Source organism: Perognathus longimembris, chromosome 1 (assembly GCF_023159225.1).
Source record: "Perognathus longimembris pacificus isolate PPM17 chromosome 1, ASM2315922v1, whole genome shotgun sequence".
NCBI lineage: Eukaryota > Metazoa > Chordata > Mammalia > Rodentia > Heteromyidae > Perognathus > Perognathus longimembris.
The window spans coordinates 142340721-142360596 of NC_063161.1; the positions used below are offsets into that span (position 1 = coordinate 142340721).

Sequence of the window (19876 nt, forward strand, 5' to 3'; positions counted from 1 at the left end):
TTCTATCAGAGAATTTTGAAGGCTCCTCTTTTTCCTCTATAGCAGTACATGCCCTTTCTATTCTCCAATCAACTATCATAGTCAATTGAATAGGAACAACTTTCTTTTTTATCTTTCTTAGAATCAAATCTCTCTCTCTTTCTCTCTGTCACACACACACACGCACACATGCATACACACACAAACACATAAGCACACATACACAATAAAATTGGGGGGGGCAAACCATCATAAGAGCAAAATGGATAAAAAAATATGTGTTACAAATTCCTCATTTTAACTAAGAACAATGAGCTAGTCAGTATTACCAGGAATTTAGGGCAAACTGAACTTGGTGCTTATACATGGTGAGAGAAGAATTCAGACAACACTCAAACACAGTAAAGACAATAGGAAAGTTTATTACTAAAGAAATATGGCAGAGAAAGAGACCACACGGTATATACATTCTACAACAAGACAGCACTTGAGCCCATCTCAACATCTTACACAATCTTCAGGATCACAGAGATGGACCTTTGGTTAAATGAGAATTGGAGCGCTTGAAGATGGCTTTCTGATTGGAAGCTCTCCTTCTGTTCCCTATAAGGTCATGGTTCCGGAGATTTAGTGTCCTGTCTTCTCTCATTCTTTTGTAGCCCCCTTCATCCGTTTTGTTGTCAGGCGGGTTTTATCAGCTCATTCTGCCACCCGCAGCCGGCCATATAGGTTGCAATTCCCTGATTGGCTGCTTTTCTGCTAGCTCCTACGCACTAGCTCACATAACTACAAGTAAAACCATATGTAAATTTATATTCTCAGAAGTAAAGTGTTTAGAAACAGTCAGATTTGTTACATTTAATATATGTGTGAGTTTTAATTCTGTGTACAAGGAGAAGCTGAAAGTTCAAAAGTAAGCAATCAAGATGGGTAAGTACAACTATCAAGTTTGGAAACATGGAACTATTTCTTGGATTTTCATTCTTGTACAGTATACAATAGGTTTAGTTTGGTTTGATTTAAAGATTATAAAAATATTACCTTTTATTCTTTTTAAAGAGCTGATCAAAATAGGTTGCTATAATGATACTGAGCTCCCCATCAGTAAAAATATTCAATAAAATGGTGGACTTGTATGTCACATGAATGATGAAGCCAGTAGATTCTAACATTAAGTTCATCTACTGGTTGTTTCTATCCTACTGGACCATCCTAAGAAAGCAAGAGGAAAATGCATTACAAATTCAAATGGTAGTAAACTTTAAAAAGTTATTTTTTTTCTACAAGAGACTCTATGGAACTTTAGGAATTAAATATATATATATATATATATATATATATATATATATATGATACTTTCCCAAGATAGATCTATCCCTACCCAACTAAAGAACACTTAAAATGAATTTGGTAGACAAGGCCAATACATGGCTTTTGAGGTTAAAAGAGAATTTAATAATTAATTGGAAATAAAGACCCCATGAAATCCAGAGGCATCAGAGCATGAAGCAAGTGGGACACATGGCCAAGTGAGGTGTGACTTTGAATGGACCAACAAGCTAGCCCACTGAAGGAGTATACCAAGCCTAAGTAGATCTTAGAGGTTATTCTGCTGGCATTTTCGCTAATTTTAAGTAACAATGAATGTGTGCACATGTATGTACATGTGTGTTTATAAATTCACTAGCATGTCACAATGTGTATGTATATATTTGTAATTATGCATAGAAAACATTTTTTTTCAGTACCGGAGATGGAACCCAAAGCCTCGTAAACTTTACCACTTGAGTCTCACAGCCAACTCTTGGTTTTCATTGCATTTTTAGTGAGAGAGGGTCTTGCTGACTTTGTCTGGGCTGGCATCTCCCTCACATCCTCCTGCTGCTGCTTCTTGAGTAGCTGGGATAAGAGGCATGGAGCCCATGCCTGGCTTATTTATTTCCTCTGATTAAGGTCTAGGATACAAACAGGGACTCTTGCCAGGTGTGGTAGAGTATGTCCATCATCCCAGTACTCCATAGAGGCATACACAAGAGGATCCTAAATTTGAGGTCAGCTTGGGCTACATAGTAAGACCCTGTCTTATATAATAATAACAACAAAAGCAAAACTCTGCAGTTTCCAAATGTCTAGATGATCAAATTTTAAGACATGAATCCTTACTAAATACCTATTCTTTACTAAGCACTGTTGAGTATATTGAGAAACAAATTTCTTGATTTAGAGGTTGGAGACTTATTTAAAACTTCTAAACTGAGTGAAGAGGATATTTTGAGATTGTCGAATGAATCTCTAAATAAATAAAAAAATTTTTTTGGCAACAAGAATATGCCAATGACTTGCTTGGCAGAGGCAAGGAAAGTTGAGATGGATACTATAAATTCAATTAAATTTGAGAGGGTTAGGTGTTGAATAAAATGAGACTTCTCTAATAACACTATCTTGGAGAAAAGGCTCCAAGTCTGGAAAGGGGGTTGAATTCCTAATTCTTCCCAGGGCATGGATCTTGAGTCTCAAGTTCTTCATCTGGAGAATGGACTGGCTTGTGTCCATTATATTCACTCACAGAGCTATACTGAGCTTTCAGTAAGATGATGTATACTTTGTGTGAAAATATCAATCATCTGTGAAGAAATGTGCAAGTGTCTTCCTATATGAAAAAGTGGCTCACAACAGCATCACAATTTCTTACTTGTAAACAAATAGTACCCGTGGCATGTTATTAACGCTAACGAAAGACTTTGACTTGAATAAATAAACCTCATGCAAGGAAAACTGAGTTCACATGCAGTCTATGAGTTATATGGTTATATAAACATTTTGAAAATTAATTTGATTCTTGTCTCCCATCATCTAGGATTTTTTTAGTTTATACATTCTCGATCCTTTATATTTTAGGGTTTTGGGGGGCAGTTTTTTGTTTGTTTGTTTGTTTTTTGCATTTTCCTCTGTGGCATGCTCCCTTCTTCTCTCAGAGCTGCTTCTGGCCATTAAAGTAGCAGATCTCTGTTGGTGGTAGGCTTCTCTGATTCTGCAGAAACCCCCTAATCCTCTGTTTACCACAACACCAGTCTATTGCCATAGAAATGATAGCTGAGCTCCCGCATTCAGCATCAGTGACTTCACAGCAGGGCCTTGTAAGAGGAGAAGCCAAGCTAGGAGGGGAACAGAATTTATAAGAGTAGGGGCTCTGTTGCCTTGAAAGAAAGGGGATTGTCCACATTAAGATAAAAATGCATGAATGAGCTATGTTGTTGGGTGCACTGAGTTTATTTCTGTATAATGTTGCCTAAGTGGTCATTGGGAATCTTATGTCATTTAATCCTTTGCTTTGAAAAGGTCAGCAATTTCCCTTGATTGCGTTTGTTTCCTATTAAAATAAGAGGCAAGCAGATTCTAATTAATCTGTTGCACAACTGATATGCTATGATCAAAGGTTTTCCTTTTCATGATGTATTGTTTTGTTTGTGTGTTCATTGTGTGTGTGTGTGTGTGTGTTTGTTTTGTCTTGTTTCTATTAATAGAAGAAAGTGAACCTGAGCAGGATACAAAAGGTATTTTGTTTATTTTTTATTTTTCTCCACTGCTCCTTTTTAAATGCATGACTCTCTTCAATGGTTTATTTTGTCTGACCTTAAAACAACTCAGTGTCATTGCTTTGTTAAGAAACAAGTGATCTATGGGACTATGAAATCAGTATTTAACAGAGGATAGGTTGCTTTGTTATCTAGCCTGCTAACTGACCATTTACATTTCTTAAGAAAAGCCTAGGCCAACAGAATGTTTGAATTGAAGGTCCCCAAACTGGAAACACAAGCAAAAGGAAAGGAAATCAATTAGCAAGGGAGTATAAATTCCACATGGGTCCTAAGAGGAAGTTGCTTCTTTTCTGGGCGAGTGGGAGGGACGCTGGGGTTAAAATTTTGGAGAATTGTTAAAATGTCATGGTTCCAATTTGTGCTTTTAATTTTTTATTGTATTACTTCATAAGACAAGGAGTTTGGGGCAACTGCTCCAAATCAATAAAAAATTATGTTATTTTATTTTAATCCCACACAGATGTGTGTATTTTCTGGAATATGTTTAAAAGACAATAACTGGAAATCAAATTTGTCTCGGAAAATCCCTCCTGTAGAATAAGAGTTGCAATCACAAAAAGTACCTGACAAGCTGGGTGCGGGTAGCTTACACCTATAATTCTAGCTACTCAGGAGGCTGAGATCTGAAGATCTCAGGCCAAGTCAGGAAACTCCATAAGACTATCACCTCCAATAAACTATTCAGAAAAGGCTGGAAGTGGTACTGTGGCTCAAGTGGTAGAGTGCTAGCCTTGAGCACAAAGAGGCTCAGGGACAGCACCCAGACCCTGAGTTCATCAAACCTCAGGAGTAGAACCAAAAAAAGAAAAAGTACTTTACATCCTGAGTAAGGCTTTGAGCTCTTCTAGCCTACACATTGATATTTGGGGGATGAAACTCATAAATTCACATGTGATATAAGCTAATTCTCTAGGGTTTAATCTAGTGCCAATATTATTTAAAATAGTGGCTATTGCTGAGTGCCCATGGCTCATACTTGTAATCTTAGCTACTCAAGAGACTGAGATCTGAAGATTGCAGTTCAAAGCAAGCTGGGGCTGGAAAGTCTGTGAGGCTCTTATCTCCAATTAACCACCAGAAAACAGGAAGTGGTGCTGTAGCTCAAAGTGGTAGAGCTGTAGCCTTGAGCTGAAGAACTCATGGACAGCTCCCAGGCCCAGAGTTCAAACTCCATGATTGACAAAAAAAAAGTATAGATAGATAGATAGATACATATATATACGTATATATATGTATATATATACGTATATATGTGTGTGTATATATATATATGTATGTATGTATGTTACAACCTCAAACAAAATACAGTCGAGTGTTACCCAAAATGCTTGGGACCAGAATATTTTAGAATATTCATATAAGCCTCTCCAGTAGAACATGCTTACTCTAAAAATCCAAATTGTAAAATTTTCCAAAATTGAAACTTCTTGCGTACTTGTCAGTACTTTAAAAACTTTCAGACTTCAGAGTACTTCAGATTTTCAGATTAGAGATATCCAACTGTATTTGAATGCTTTTTCCCCTTTTTTTTTTTTTGGTTCGTTTTAAATTATAAGATTATTTACAACTAAAGCCATGTAGAAACATTCTAAGTGTTGTTTTTTTAAAACTTGGTTTTCCACTCCCTATTTATTCCTCTCAGTGATTGTTGGTTTGAATCATCTAAAAACCTCTTTAAAGAAAAGTAGAAAATATTAAAGAAAGTAATGACTATCGGAAAACAAAATTCATGTAAGCTAGATGTCTTCTGGAATAATTGCTTGGAAATAAAAGTTGAGAGGAGACTGAAGTATTCATCTGGTGGGGCTCCCATACCAAGGAAATAGATGTAATTCATCTTAGGCCACAGTGCTTGTTACTTCAGGACTTAATTTGGGTTCTTTGAGCTCCATTACACCACAGGGCAATTTCAGAGTAAACAGTGGCCTTATGTCATTAATATGTACTACCTCTTAAAATGAAAACCACTAATAAGACTGATGATGTGTTGGAAAATTGTGTGTTTTAACGAACGTTGGAATTGCTAGCCGCTTACTCACAAATTTGAATGCAGAATTCTCAGTCTACAATTGGTTTTACAAATCTTCCCTACAAAAATAAGCTCCAAACTCCTGAATGGATTCTATGAGAGAAAGTCCAGGGATCAACAGAGTGCCTACGTCTATTTTCCTACTAGAGAAGAATAATAACTTTTGTCTGCCCATGGGAAAATGAGCATGAAAGAACCCACAGTGAATTGGAGAATGATAGATTAGACTACATTCAGCAAGAGGATTGTACAAGTCTTTAAAATTTTATAGCAAAACAATTACAAACTTTTCCCAAATCATTAGTTTTCTATCCCTTCTATTCAGTAGTTTACTTGCTTATGGAAATAGAAATACATTCTTTCTCTTTCATGCAAGTAAATACAAAATAAGAATATATGATACATATCTTATTGGATAAGAAACATCACATTGTGTTTAAAATTGATGGCCTATAATATATTTTCAGCTTGTGGCTACTACTAATAATGAGATATACTATTTAACGATATCCGTTACAATATTACTATGAATCTACATAATTGTAGATGTGTTATTATGCGTGGAGGTTACGCTGGCATTATTTTTAGGTACAACTGACTTCACTGATTGCAGATATTAGATGAGTTGAAATCTTCATCTTTTAGATTTAGAATAAGAAACGTATACAGATAGGTTAAAATACATCTGCTTTATTGCTAATAAAGCTGAATTGAAAAAATAAAGCTTTCTATTATACTGAACAACTAGAATAACATAACCTCATCTTTCTTATCCTCTCGTCACTCTTTCTCATTTTACTACTATCGGTTGGATGGAGAAGTCCCAGCTAAAAAACTTACTTCCATGTACCCACCCCAATACCTTCAGATATGCAGGAGGGCTGAGAGAACCATGGCCTGCATTAATGTATAAAGTAAATTCTGATCTTGTGATGCTTATATTCCAGAGAAAGGGATAATGAAATTAATTCATTCATCAGCATTTGTAAAATAGCAATAAGCACTATGAAGAAACCCAAACAAGACTAAGGACCAAAGGAATAAAGATGCAAAAGCACTATGGTAGTGAGACATTTGAATAGAAACCCAGAGGACACTTGAAACATCCTTTGAGAACAGAGGGAAGGTGAAAGAAAGGTTGAAAATAATTTTCATACTGACAAAAGAGGACTGAATGTTTTATCTTTTGGAGAGAATGTGAGTGTAGAGGAGAAAGTAGTTTCCCCCAGCTAGCCATGATGTTTTCTTACCACAGTATACCTGATAACCAACCAGGATAGGCCAAGGTATCTGTTCCCTTTGGGAAGAAGAACAGTAAAGAACATCAGCAAGTCTCATGTTCAGAAAGCTACCTGCAATGCCAATCGTATTCTTTTCTGTACATTTATGTGCCCCTACGAGAGCTCCCAGAAAGGCCTGATATGGGGTAGGGATGCATATGAATTAAATTAACTCTAACTTGCTGAAGATCTAGAGAATAGGAATGGGCTTTGATTAATTTACTGCCTCACATTATTCTTAGCTGTCTTGTGCAATATGGATCAGCAGACATTTTGCAATGAGCTCAGATGATATTCCAAATAAATCAAAGCTGGCTAAAGAAAAAAAAGAAAGAAAAGCCTATAAATTAGGACAAAATGAACCCTCCCAAATTACTAAATTTCCAGGAAAAAGTTTAAATTCCCCCAAATGAAAACTTTTGCCTTTTTAAGTCAAAACAGAAGGAAAAAAGTCTAGATTTCATTCTTCTCCATTTTTTTCATTGTGCTCATCTTCAGCCAGAAGGCTCTCATTCAAGTTCAGAGGTACAGCCAATGTCATTAGAACAAGTTTCTAATACTTATCAGATTGAAATGGCCCAACTCTAAATCTCTCAAGGATCTTACTTGCTTATTGTTCTCAGAGGCAATGGACCCTATAAGATGTTAATTGTAGTAAATTCATACTAAAAACTGTGAACCAACCCCTACATGAATTACTTTAGCCTCAGTACATTGTGCTGTCCAGGTCTACATTATTGTTGACAGCATTAAGAAAAATAGTCCCTCTATGCATCAATGGTTGGAACCTGGTCAGTCTGTGTTAGTTGTCAAAATTCTACAGGGTATAAACTTAGACAAGTAGAGTAAGAATCCCAAGAACGGCTAGGAGATGCACATCCCTACTATCCCAGTCTGAGGAAGCAGGAGAATTAAGGTTAGAGGTCAGCCTGGGTAAAATTCAGTGACTCTCTCTCAAAAAATTTAAAAACTAAAGGACTAGGGTGTACAACTAGTGTGTACAGTTAGGCTAGGGTGTAAGAGGCACAGCATTTGCCTACCAAGTATGACGCCCTAGGTTCAATACCCAGTATCACCAAAACAGAAAAACTATCCCAAAAGAGCTGTACATTGCATTTAGCTGGCTTATTTCTTTTTCTTCCTTTTCCCTCTTGTTGCCACTTATTTATTAAGGATACCAAATAACTTGCCCTTGTAAATTTCCTGCATTCTGCATTGCAGAAATGCATGACTATGCTCCTGATTCTCTACTTAATGTTGATTGGTAAATAGACCCCAGAAGTTACTAACAGGCAGATCTGGCTGTGTTTTCATTTTGAGGGGGCAGATTCAGCTACATTTAAGAATTTGATCTTTTTAACTCTTTGTTTTCTTGAAGTCAACACTTGATTGCTTTTCTTTCCTCTGGCTTGTGGATCCAACATATACGTGTGTATGTGTTATAGACACATATGACACATATAACAGAATATAAAATTACATGCTAATATATAACATAACTATAATATATAGATAACATATATAGATAAAGTTCTAGCACACTCTGCGTTTGATCTATGGTTATTCTTCCTATGCATCTAGTCTAGTATACACTCTCCATTCCTTTGGAATTCAACTCCACAAATTTCAACTAACTACAACTAAGCATCAAAGCACTAATCTTTGCTAAAACAAGTTGAGCAATTTACTATTATTTATTTTTTATTATATACACCATTATTTATTATTATAGTTTATTAAATTAGTTTCTGTTAGTTGGGAACCCATACTGTAATGTCATGTTCTATGTTTGAGTCCTAGGAGGGCATATAGGAAGATAAAAATACTATATTTTTTGCATTATAATAGGCAATCAAAAAGATTGCATAATAGTTTAAAAGAACTGGATTTGAAGTGACAAGTCATAAGGCCAAATTTCTTACCACTACATTTATTATTTCAGAGAAGAAAATGAATGAGGTTTTGGTTTCCACATCTATGAAATCAGCGCAAGAATCTAGTTTATCTCTGAAATCTCTTCCAAGTTCAATAATTCTGTAATTTTACTAATTATCCTCCAATTGTTTATATACTCTGAGCCTTCATCTACCCATCAGTTAAAGGCAAAATTGTCACATCAAAATAATTCTCTGTTTAATCAGTGGAGATTAAATATGAGATGACTCATATTGCCCAATGAGATGACTCTCTTTCTCTAAAGATTATGACAGATTTTTGCCTGTCTTTCCACTGTGTTAGAATTGAGGAAATAAAGTATTTATGTCTCATTTCTTCTTTTCTTTTTTCTTCTTATTGTACTGGTACTGGCCTTGGAGTCAGGGTCTTATATGCTCCCTCAACTGTCTCACTCACTGCTGGTTTTCTACCACTTGAGCCACAACTCCAGTCTGGCATTTTGCTGATCAAGTGGACATGGAGTTGCAAAGACTTTTCTTCCAGCTTGCCTTTGAACCAAGACCCTCCAACTATCAGTTACCTGAATAGCTAATCCAGAAATCCTTAGCCCCTGGCAATCATTTCTTTAATTCCCTAAAATACTGTCCTATACTCACTTTGGTCAACGACTTTCTACATGCAGAATACACAGTGAGAGAAATGGGCAAAGATTTTGGTTTTAGGCAATCTAAGGAAGGAGTGAACAAACTTTTTTTTTTAAAAGAGATAATGCCAAATTACAGTACATCCATAAAGAATATAAAATAGAAAGCTGGAATAGTGAATGGAGGAGGAGATACGCTGTTTGTTGGGTGACTAAGGAGGATTTTTCTGAGAAAACATCACTTAAATAGAGATTACTCATACAAAGAAACTATCGTGGGAGGACATGGGGAATAAATGCCGTAGACTGAAGAATAGCAAGCTGTATGTCCTGAGATGATGAGACAGGTAAGGACATAAAGGATTCAGAGGAGGAAGCACAACCTTGGGTATTGCCCTGAGGACAGAAGGAAACAGGTAGGATCTCACATGGAAAAACATGGTCTAATGTGCGATTTGAAAGGCCACACAAACTTAGTCATTCACTCATCACTCTGTCTTCCTAACAGTTTTTGCCAGAATCCTACGGGCTCCTGAATCCCACAATGTCACCTTTGGTTCCTTTGTGACCCTGCGCTGTACAGCAACAGGCATCCCTGTTCCAACCATCAGCTGGATTGAAAATGGAAATTCTGTGAGTGTCATATGGAGACTCATTTGGGGCAGACCCTCTGGTGGTAAATTTGAGGACAAATCCCATACTCATAGAGTGACCTTGATTGTGTCATTGGTCCTCCTTGTACCTTTATAGAAGCCTTCCTAGAAACCACTGCCATCTACATTAATATCCAAGAGATTGCTTCTAATCTTATATCATGGGGGAATAATAGAAAACCAAATACTTCCTTCTTGCCTTTGTATAAAAGGGATATATGGTTACAATTATTTCCTACAAGTTAAATAGTTACAATAAATTACATCTGTGAAAGATTAGTTCACAGCTGGAGGCAACTGATTTTAAAAAGAATCCAGAATTAGAATTCATAGCTACTTGTTCAACATTCTTTTCTTTTCTTTTTTTTTTTTGTTTTTTTGTTTTTTTGGTTTTTTTTTTGTTGTTGATGATTGAACTCAGGGCCTGGGTGCTATGCCTGAGTTCTTTTTGCTCAAGGCTAGTACTATACCCTTTGAGCCACAGAGCCACTTTCACTTTTCTGGTTGTTAATTGGAGACAAGAGTCTCGCAGACTTTGCTGCCCAGGCTGGCTTCAAACCACAATTTGCAGATCTCCGTCTCCTAAGTAGCTAAGACTACAGGCATGAGCCACTGGTGCCTGGCACTTTGCTTTACTTTTAAGAGTAACAGTAGCAGGCCAGTGGCAGAGGCTTACACTTATAATCCCACCTATTCAGGAGGCTGAGATCTGAGGATCAAAGTTCAAAGCCAGCCCAGGCAGGAAAGTCAGTGAAACTCATATTTCCAATTAGCTACCAAAAACTGTTGGAATTGGAGCTCTGGCTCAAGTGGTAGAATGATAGCTTTGTACACAAAAGCTCAGGGACAGTGCACAGGCCAAGAGTTTAAGCCCCAGAATTGGCACATACATAAAAAAAAAAGAGTTACAGTAGCTAATGTGTATAAGATGGCTATTTTGAGCCAAGTTCTGCTCCAAGCACTTTACATATAATCATTTATTTATTTAATCTACAAATACATCTCCAGCATCTGAACAGCAAGCCCTACTCTAGGTCTTGTGGAAACAGGAGCAAACAAACCAAAATTCCCTTCCTTCAGAGACCTCGCATGCTGATAGGGGAAGTCACATGCTAATATAAACAAATAAGATAATCTATATTGGGTGTACAATGTAACTGCTGCAAAAAATAAATAAGCTGGGAACAGAATTGGAAAGTTTGAATTTAGGAGATTCTGTTTTCAGTATAACAGTTAGGTCTCTTTAAGGCAAGCTATTTGGGCAAAGAACTAGAAGAGATGGAGGAGCAGCCAATGTAGCCTCAGAAAGGCCCACTGGGCAGTCTCTGAGATAAATATGTATCTTCTACATCAGGGGGACAGCAAGGAGGCTAGTGTGACCACAGGTGAGTGAGCAGAGGTCAGAGAATGGAGGGCTGTGTGTAGGCACTGTAGGATGTGAAGGCTGTGGAAGTCACTAATACAATGTCTACTTTTATTTGTGTGTGGTAAGACACCATTATGTTTGTTTCTGTTTGCTGGCTGATTCTTGTGCATTGTGTTTTGTTTTCTTGTGTCCTTAATTTACTTTCTTGTGAATAGTTAAAACGTCAGGAATGAAACGTTAAAGGCAAAATACATCTGGCACATCTGATTCTAAAACAGGAACAAAATAAACCAGCAGTGACTTTCGTCCAGGAAGAAGGCAAAACTGCAGCCACAGTTCTTATGGTCAGAGAGTGTGCCTTGCTCTTCCAGCCAAGTTCTTGGTAATTCTAGCCAAGTTCAAAATGAAATGGAGATACTTTGGCCTAGGCAGACTTAAATCACCGGAAAGGGAGGCAATTTCAGGCACAGGCTGTTTTAAAAGTAGCAAAGCAGAAATTCCATTGAAGAGAACCTAAAGGAGCCCTGAACACTGACCTCATTTTAGAAGAGTACTAGGGGGAAAAATAGCACAGAACGAGGAGAGATTTGACACAAAATAAAATAAAGCAGAGTTTGATCTGTAGCTTTTTACTAACTAGACTGAACTACAACTAACCTACTAACATGCTACCGAGTCCACAGCCCTCAAAAAGGTGAGAATGGTTCCTTTTCCCTTCCTGTATGCCAACAAACTAAAACTCCAAAGAGTTAGAGCTGAAGAGGCAGAGGAAGTAAAGAAACTGGGGTCAAAGGCATTCAGAGATGATTTCTATTCTTCCTAAGGAAATGCCATTGGCTTCCATGGAAATGTGCAGTCCCAGGTAAATCTCACAATATTAGACATAGTGATTAGAGATGGGTAGAGCAGAGTTAGCTTTTTACAAGAAAAATCCTTGTGGGTTTTTTTAATAACCAGATTTATTTAAATGTATAGTGATGTTATCTCTATATTCAGGCATTGGACTAAAACAAACTGTGTCTCTCTTGTTTTGTTCAATAAATATAACTTCTCAAGTGTTTCAAAAATATAATTAAGCTTTTCTTTTTTTGCTGGTCCAAGGGCTTGAACTCAGGGTCTGAGTACTGTCCCTGAGCTTCTCTTGCTCAAAGCTAGCATTCTACTCCTTGAGCCATAGTATCAATTCCAGGTTTTTGTTGTTTTGGTAATTATTTAGAAGTAAGAGTCTTATGGACATTCCTGCTAGGAAGGCTTTAAACAACAATCCTCAGATCTCAGCCTATGTAGTAGCTAGGATTACAGATGTGATTATACTGGTGGATGGCTAAAATTATTTTTTAATTATTTCAATTATTACTATTTTAATTATAGCATTAAATTTATTTGATTACTTAGATTTCATTTATTTAAATGCATTTAACTGATTATTCAATTTAATTTGGTAATTTATTAAACTTTTAAGAAGAAATAACCAAATCATCTATATTGAAGACTGAGTTTTTGAATACCCTTTTTTTCAGTCTCACATTAAAAAAAAATCTGTAGGTAGTTGTACAAAGGGGTTTCAATTCAACATGTCAGTATAAAAGCACAATGCATCTTGATCAGTGTCACCTTTTCAAAATTCTCCCTCATTTCTCCCTACCCCACTCATTCCTTTATTTTATTAGTTCTATTTTCACATATATACACTGAATCTTCTTAAAGAGAGATTTATCTGTTTTTTTAATCAGATTTTTAAAAGATAGTATTTTCAGTTTGAAGTATGTAAGCTTTGGAGTTGTCTTACTAGCCAGTGGACAAAATAATTACATATAAAAACTATTTTGCAGAGTAATTGAACAGCCAGTTTAAAAGAAGTCAATACTTACGGCTGTTAGTCAAAAACAACATGGACGTGTCTCTCAATCTGTTATCTGTTTTCTATGATGTATAGAAATTACATGCAAGAAAATAATTACTACATACAAGCAAATGAATATATTATCTCCTCACAAAGTCATCAGTAGTTCAGAAATTACAAACACCATGCCCAGAGCAGATTATGTGGTTCCTTCAGGTCAGTATCTAAGTGATGTGGTGAAAATAATGTACCAACTGTAAATTCTAGATGCAGTCTCTTCAGTTACCAGTCATCCCTCAGTAACTATGGAGTACTGATTTCATGACCCTGTAGATAAGCAAACTCTGCATGCTCAAGTCCTTTGTATAAAATTTGTAATGTTTGCATATAACACTTACACATCCTCCAGCAGCCTTTATAATGCCCCTAGTTTACTTTTAATATCTAATATACATGTTGTAAAAATGGTTCTCATTGCTGTTTGTTTGGGGAATGATGACTAGGATAAAGTCAGTATATGTTCCATATGGAAAGATCTTTAAAAATAGTTTTGACTACAGTTGGTTCAATTCACAGATATACAGCCCACAGATATGGAGAGCCAATGAAATTCTTTACACATATCTTGTTCAGAGTAATAACCTGATCATTACGCCTTTGGTATTTCAAACCTGAAGTAGGGTCAAAGATCTAAATGGAGGACAGGGGGTTGTTTTTATTTTTAAGTCATCCAAAATACTACACTGTTGATCAGGATGATCCATGAAAATAGAAAAACAAATTCAAACTATGACTAACGAGGCCTGCTGGGCATAAGTCACCAACTGAATGGAGCAAGGCCTCTGGATACAATAGGACAGCACTGAGGAGACACCGCCTAGTCAAGTAGAGTGCTTTGTAATACATTGGTCTCCTCACACTATTTCAACACCCAGATGAAGTCCAGGAGTGTGGTCACATAGCTCCAAAAGGCTTCTCTTTCCTATGAAGGATGCTTTCAGTGACCTTGAGGAGGTATTTAGACATACTGGCTTCAATGTGAACATGAAAATAGTGAGAGTCTAGGCAGTGTGGAGAGATGGCTTGCTTCTAACTTATCTCCCAGGCCTTACACAGCTTTGCTTATTGAAGGACGTGGTTTTGCAAAGGAAGGAAGCATCTGCCCTATGGGTTTCACTTATGTAAACTGGAAAGAAATACAATATAAAATACAAGATAGCATAAACCATGTCAAATAAATATGTAAATTTATAGTCCTCTGTTTCACTTTTCCTTATTGCTGTGTAGTATGGAGAGCCCAAACTTCCATTTAAAATTGTTTAGTCCTTTGGAACTAAACACATATCTCATATCCAAAAGATACAGAAATTCTGATAAATATAATGATAAGTTCAATTGGAATTTGCAACTCAGTGTAAATCTCTTAAGGGTATTTTTGTCTCCCTTTTTGTGGTTAATTTTCCATGAAAAATGGGCTATTTATTCTGGTGAATATGCTATAATACTTGATCTGATCTGGGAAGTTTCCCCAGTTAAAGAAAATTGATAATCACATCAGCCAGTTCCTCTCACAGCAGTTGAGAGAATAGTGAGGACAGATAATAAAGAGATGAAGGCAAAGATGAAGGACAAACTCTCATTACTCAATTGCTACAGAAAGTACTTGGTGCCAGGGATAGTTCATCACGTGGCAGCCTGGAAGAGTGCTAGTCTCAACTCACGACTTCTGCCTTCCTTGCTACCCTGTGAAAATCTCCTCTCATGCAAAATGGGAGTTAGATGTCTCCAATCTTGTCACTCTCTGGCACATTTACTGCCATTGGACAGAAGAACCTTCCACAGCAGTTAAGCTCAGGTCACCGTGGCCCCTACTTCTGCTCCTCCAAAATAAAGTAAAGGCATTTCACTCAAAATTTCTCACATTCATTTTTCCTTCACATAAGTAGTGATAGTTAAATAATAATTATTAAAAAATGATAAAGTTCTCAAGAAGTCAATGAAAAAAGAACCATCAAAGTAACACTGTCACTGTCTTAGCGATGATATTTAGATGCTAGACACTGAGTTAGTTCATAGTTGGCTAATTTGTTAAGGTTATTGTGTTCGCTTTCTGTTACTGTGACAAAATATCTGAGAAAACGAACTTAACATGAAGATTTATTTTGGTTCATGTTTCAGAAATGTAAGTCCATGGTCACTTGGGTCCACTGCTTTGGACCTGTGGTGGCACAGGGCATGATGGCAGTTGGCAGCATGGTAGAGTAGGCTGCTCACCTCATGGAAGCCAGGAAGAAAAGAGAAAAGAGGGAGCCAGGGTCCCAATATACCCCCAATGACTTGATTTCCTTTTACAAGGTCCCACCTCAGCTGGTTACTAAGACCTTAATGAAACTGTAGGGGGACATTGCAGATCTAAACTAAAACACATTGTTGCTATTGCTCTTGTATTTTGTATGTGGGTGTTTGTTTATTTGTTTGCATTAGTGCTTCCTAGCCTAGGTTGGTCTTGAACTCATTGTATAGCCAAGGCTGACCTCAAACTCATGATCCTTCTGCTTCAGCCTTCTGAAGTCTTAGGATCACAAGTGCCTGAGCACCAAGCCTAGCTTGTTCTTATTTTCTAATGACTTCTCATGGCTCCATCCAAGGATTAGGAAGGGGCTAGGAGACTGGGGAGTCATCTATCTATCTATCTGATATGGATTATCGAGAACTACTTATGGGTTATGGAAATAAGCCCCAAAGTCTAAAACATCCCATACTTGGCTGTCCTTATCTTCAGGACATAGGGGACACATCTTGGAGAATCCACACAGAGTACCTTCCCTATGTTTATTAGTCATCAGTTGCCCAAAGCTTACTGACTTAGCACAATCACCGCTTATGAAGGCACAATGGTTACCAGTCTGGAGATCGCTTGATGATTTGCTTATATGAAACAGGATTTGAACCAATCTTGGCAGGCCCAGTTCCTATCATGGACAGGTTGTGTGCTGGTTGGTCCAGAAAAGCCTTCTTCATAGGTTTGATGGTTGTCATTGTATCCTAAATGATGCAGTAGGAATAAATGGACTGTGTTTTATCCTCAGGCTGGCTCTAACTGGTTCACAGAAAGTTAGAAGTCTCTAAGACATCCCAAAACACAACAAAAGCTAAATTAGATTAAAAGTATGAAGAAAGAGGCTCCTTCTTGAGGGAAGACCCACCAGTTTACACAGCAAGGGCATAGACATGGTGTTGGTATTTCCTCCCCCACTACTTTTACAATTCTTTTCTACATGCCTTTTGATCTTGCTCCTAATGCTTTTGTTCCCTTCTGGTCTATTAGCTGCAGAATATTGGGAAATCTACAATCTAGTTCTTGTATTTTTTTCCTACTCTGTTAGGTTTCTTCTGGGTCCATTCAAGAGAGTGTGAAAGACCGTGTGATTGACTCAAGACTGCAGCTGTTTATCACCAAGCCAGGACTCTATACGTGCATAGCTACCAATAAGCATGGAGAGAAATTCAGCACTGCAAAGGCGGCAGCCACCATTAGTATAGCAGGTAGGATGGCCCTGAGTGCCTACATAGCTCTTCCATACTATCTGTCATTAGGGAAAATATTTTCTTTTCTCTCTTATTCCAGTACCCTTTGGACTCTTTCCATGAGGACACTGTAAAGATAACCTAAACGTGGATTTTTGATGATTCTGCCTCACAAATTAATCTTCAAATGTTTTTTTATTAAATTAATTTATTTTTTATTTTTTTGTCAAACTGATATACAGAGCGGTTACAGTTTCATATGTTAGGCTTTGGATACATTTCTTGTACTGTTTGTTACCTCCTCCCTCATTCCCCCCTTCCCCTTCCCCTTTTCCCCTTCCCCCCATGAGTTGTTCAGTAGATTTATATGAAACAGTTTTGCAAGTATTGCTTTTGTAGTTCTTTGTCTTTTTTACCCTGTGTCTCTTGATTTTGGTATTCCCTTTCAGTTTCCTAGTTCTAATACCTGTATACACGGTTTCCAATGTACTCAATAAGATACAGAGATAGTACAGGTACAACCACATAAAGGGGATACAAGAGGATCATCAACAATAGAAGCTATGCTTTCACATCGCATGTTGAAAGTAATTACAACAGTGATATAACAGTCGTTTCCATAACATAGAGTTCATTTCACTTAGCATCATCTTTTGTGTTCATAAGGGCATAGCTATTGGGCTCTTGTGATCCTCTGCTGTGGCTTGCCTAAACCTGTGCTAATTATTCCCTATGAGAGAGACCATAGAGTCCATGTTTCTTTGGGTCTGGCTTACTTCACTTAGTATAATTTTTTCCAAGTCCTTCCATTTCCTTACAAATGGGGTAATGTCATTCTTTCTGATAGAGGCATAAAATTCCATTGTATATATGTACCACATTTTCCTGATCTATTCATCTACTGAGGGGCATCTGGGTTGGTTCCAGATTCTAGCTATGACAAAAATTGTGCTGCGATGAACATTGTTGTGCTGGTGGCTTTACTGTGTTCTTGTTTGTGGTCTTTTGGGTAGATGCCCAAAAGTGGGGCTGCTGGGTCATCAGGGGAGCTCTATTCTTAGCCTTCTGAGGAATCTCCATACTGCTTTCCAGAGTGGCTGAACCAGTCTACATTCCCACCAACAATGAAGTAGGGTTCCCTTTTGGCCACATCCCCTCCAACATTTGTCATTGTTAGTTTTCTTGATATAGGACATTCCTACTGGGGTGAGATGGAATCTCAATGTTGGATAGCAACTTACAGAATCTCTGTTCTATTTCTTGTTTTTTTCTCTTTCTTGTTTTCTTCCTTCCTTTCCCTCCCCTGTCTCTCATCTCTGTCTCTTTCTCCATGTCTCTGTCTGTCTGCAGTTGGCAGATATTTAACATGGTTGAGCTAATTTCTGCATATCTATTTCTCAAAGCCATTCTTACCTACAAGCATGACTCCTGTGGCTTTTTTTTTCTTTCCTGTTCTATGCAAGCAACAGCAAGCCTTACAGGTATTGTCAAGGAAAACTGCTGACACGTGTTTTCTAGGATATTTATGTTACATTATACAGGTTTATTTTTAAAGTTCAGATGTCCCCAAGGCTTCTGAGAACATTTATGGAATTCCTCGAGATGGAAATAATCCATGTATCAGGAAATACCAGGCATGTTATATTCATCGCAAGTCTACCGTTCAAGAATCAGCTAATAGGTGCTTGGACTGACATGTAAGGCAAGCGCTGCATTTGATGCCAGCTCTCAAAGCCTGTTGCTTCTTATTACAGTCTGACTTAAAAAAATTTCCTCTGGAGGGGAACTTTCTAGTAATGTCTGGAATTTTTAATCTGAGGTGAATGAGACCTAAGAGAAATATATGGGGAGCACTGAACAAGGATGGACCTCTAGAGAGAGGCCAGAAGGAAAGAGAAGAAACCCCCCACCCCCCAAAAAAAACTAAGCTTTCTCTACCATGTACTTGGGGATATATCTGTCTGCAGAATCTTGAGACATCAGCCATAGGAAATAATTTCTCCCAGGGAATGACAAGTCTTAAAAGCAAATTCAAGTCTGTTTAACAAGTAATAAAATAACACTGTTTACATTGCATTTGCTGTTTATAAAACTTTTTTATGTAAAAGGACTTTATGGGAAAAGAAAGAGTATTTCAGAGAGAGATTACGATACACACACACACACACACACACACACACACACACACACACACACACGAGACGGAGATAGAGAAGGAGGGAGAACATTTACCTGTAAGTCCTGAAATCTAAGCACATGTTCTGATTAAGTTTATCCTACATCTCCCCTGGACAGGAAAGAAAATTTAGTGTTACTAATCTTAAGAAAATCTCATTTGTGCCAATTCTCAGTCATTCAAAGGTAATCCCCTTTTCAGTTCTCCTACCTTCTCCTCTCCTGCACAGAGAGAAGAGGACTGACATTTAGGGAGCAAATATAACAGTTTCTGGTGATGTTTCCAGATAGGGAAACACGTAATTTCATCTCTTATCTTGGTGGGGACATACAGGACCTGCCTGGCTGACTCAGCCGCATTGGACACCTTCTAGATCATAACAGCCCTTTGTACCTCCACCAGATCTATTATTATTGAGCCCATCTTTATGAGTCTCCTCTGCAACCTCAACAATGAGGTCCCCTTTTTGTCCCCATTGTGTCCCTGGAGCAGTCATGCTAAATCTCAACTCAGGTCCCCCATTATTCCTCATGGAGCCTGAAGCAACTTCTGGACCATTTTCAAGGTATACAAAAATCAAAAGAAGATTCATAACTGCTCATTAAGTTTTTCTGCATACTCAGTCTTGGCATGCTACTAGGTTTACATTCCTGTGACCATCCTATATCAGGGTAAAGAAGCCCCATAGGGTGTATTGCTTCCAGGATTCCCAATAAGAAGTTTTAAAAAAATCCTCCTTTTTCTCTTAGCTTTTTCCTTAATTAATCCATATACCTCTATTCCAAGATTTAAACCCAGAAAAGGAAGTGTGTGTGTGTGTGTGTGTGTGTGTGTGTGTGTGTGTGTGTGTTATACATATGACTACCTTCCTCTTTTCCACAACA

General features: G+C 37.5%; 1 protein-coding gene across 1 annotated transcript in view; it reads left to right on the forward strand.

Annotated features, from left to right (window-relative positions):
* Musk (muscle associated receptor tyrosine kinase) overlaps window positions 1-19876 on the forward strand; it is a 96869-nt gene that overhangs the window by 41301 nt on the left and 35692 nt on the right. Inside the window, exons 8-10 of the mRNA XM_048338893.1 lie at window positions 3504-3533; window positions 9935-10059; window positions 16675-16834. Coding sequence (XP_048194850.1) covers window positions 3504-3533; window positions 9935-10059; window positions 16675-16834 — 315 coding nt within the window. The remainder of the gene's footprint in view (window positions 1-3503; window positions 3534-9934; window positions 10060-16674; window positions 16835-19876) is intronic.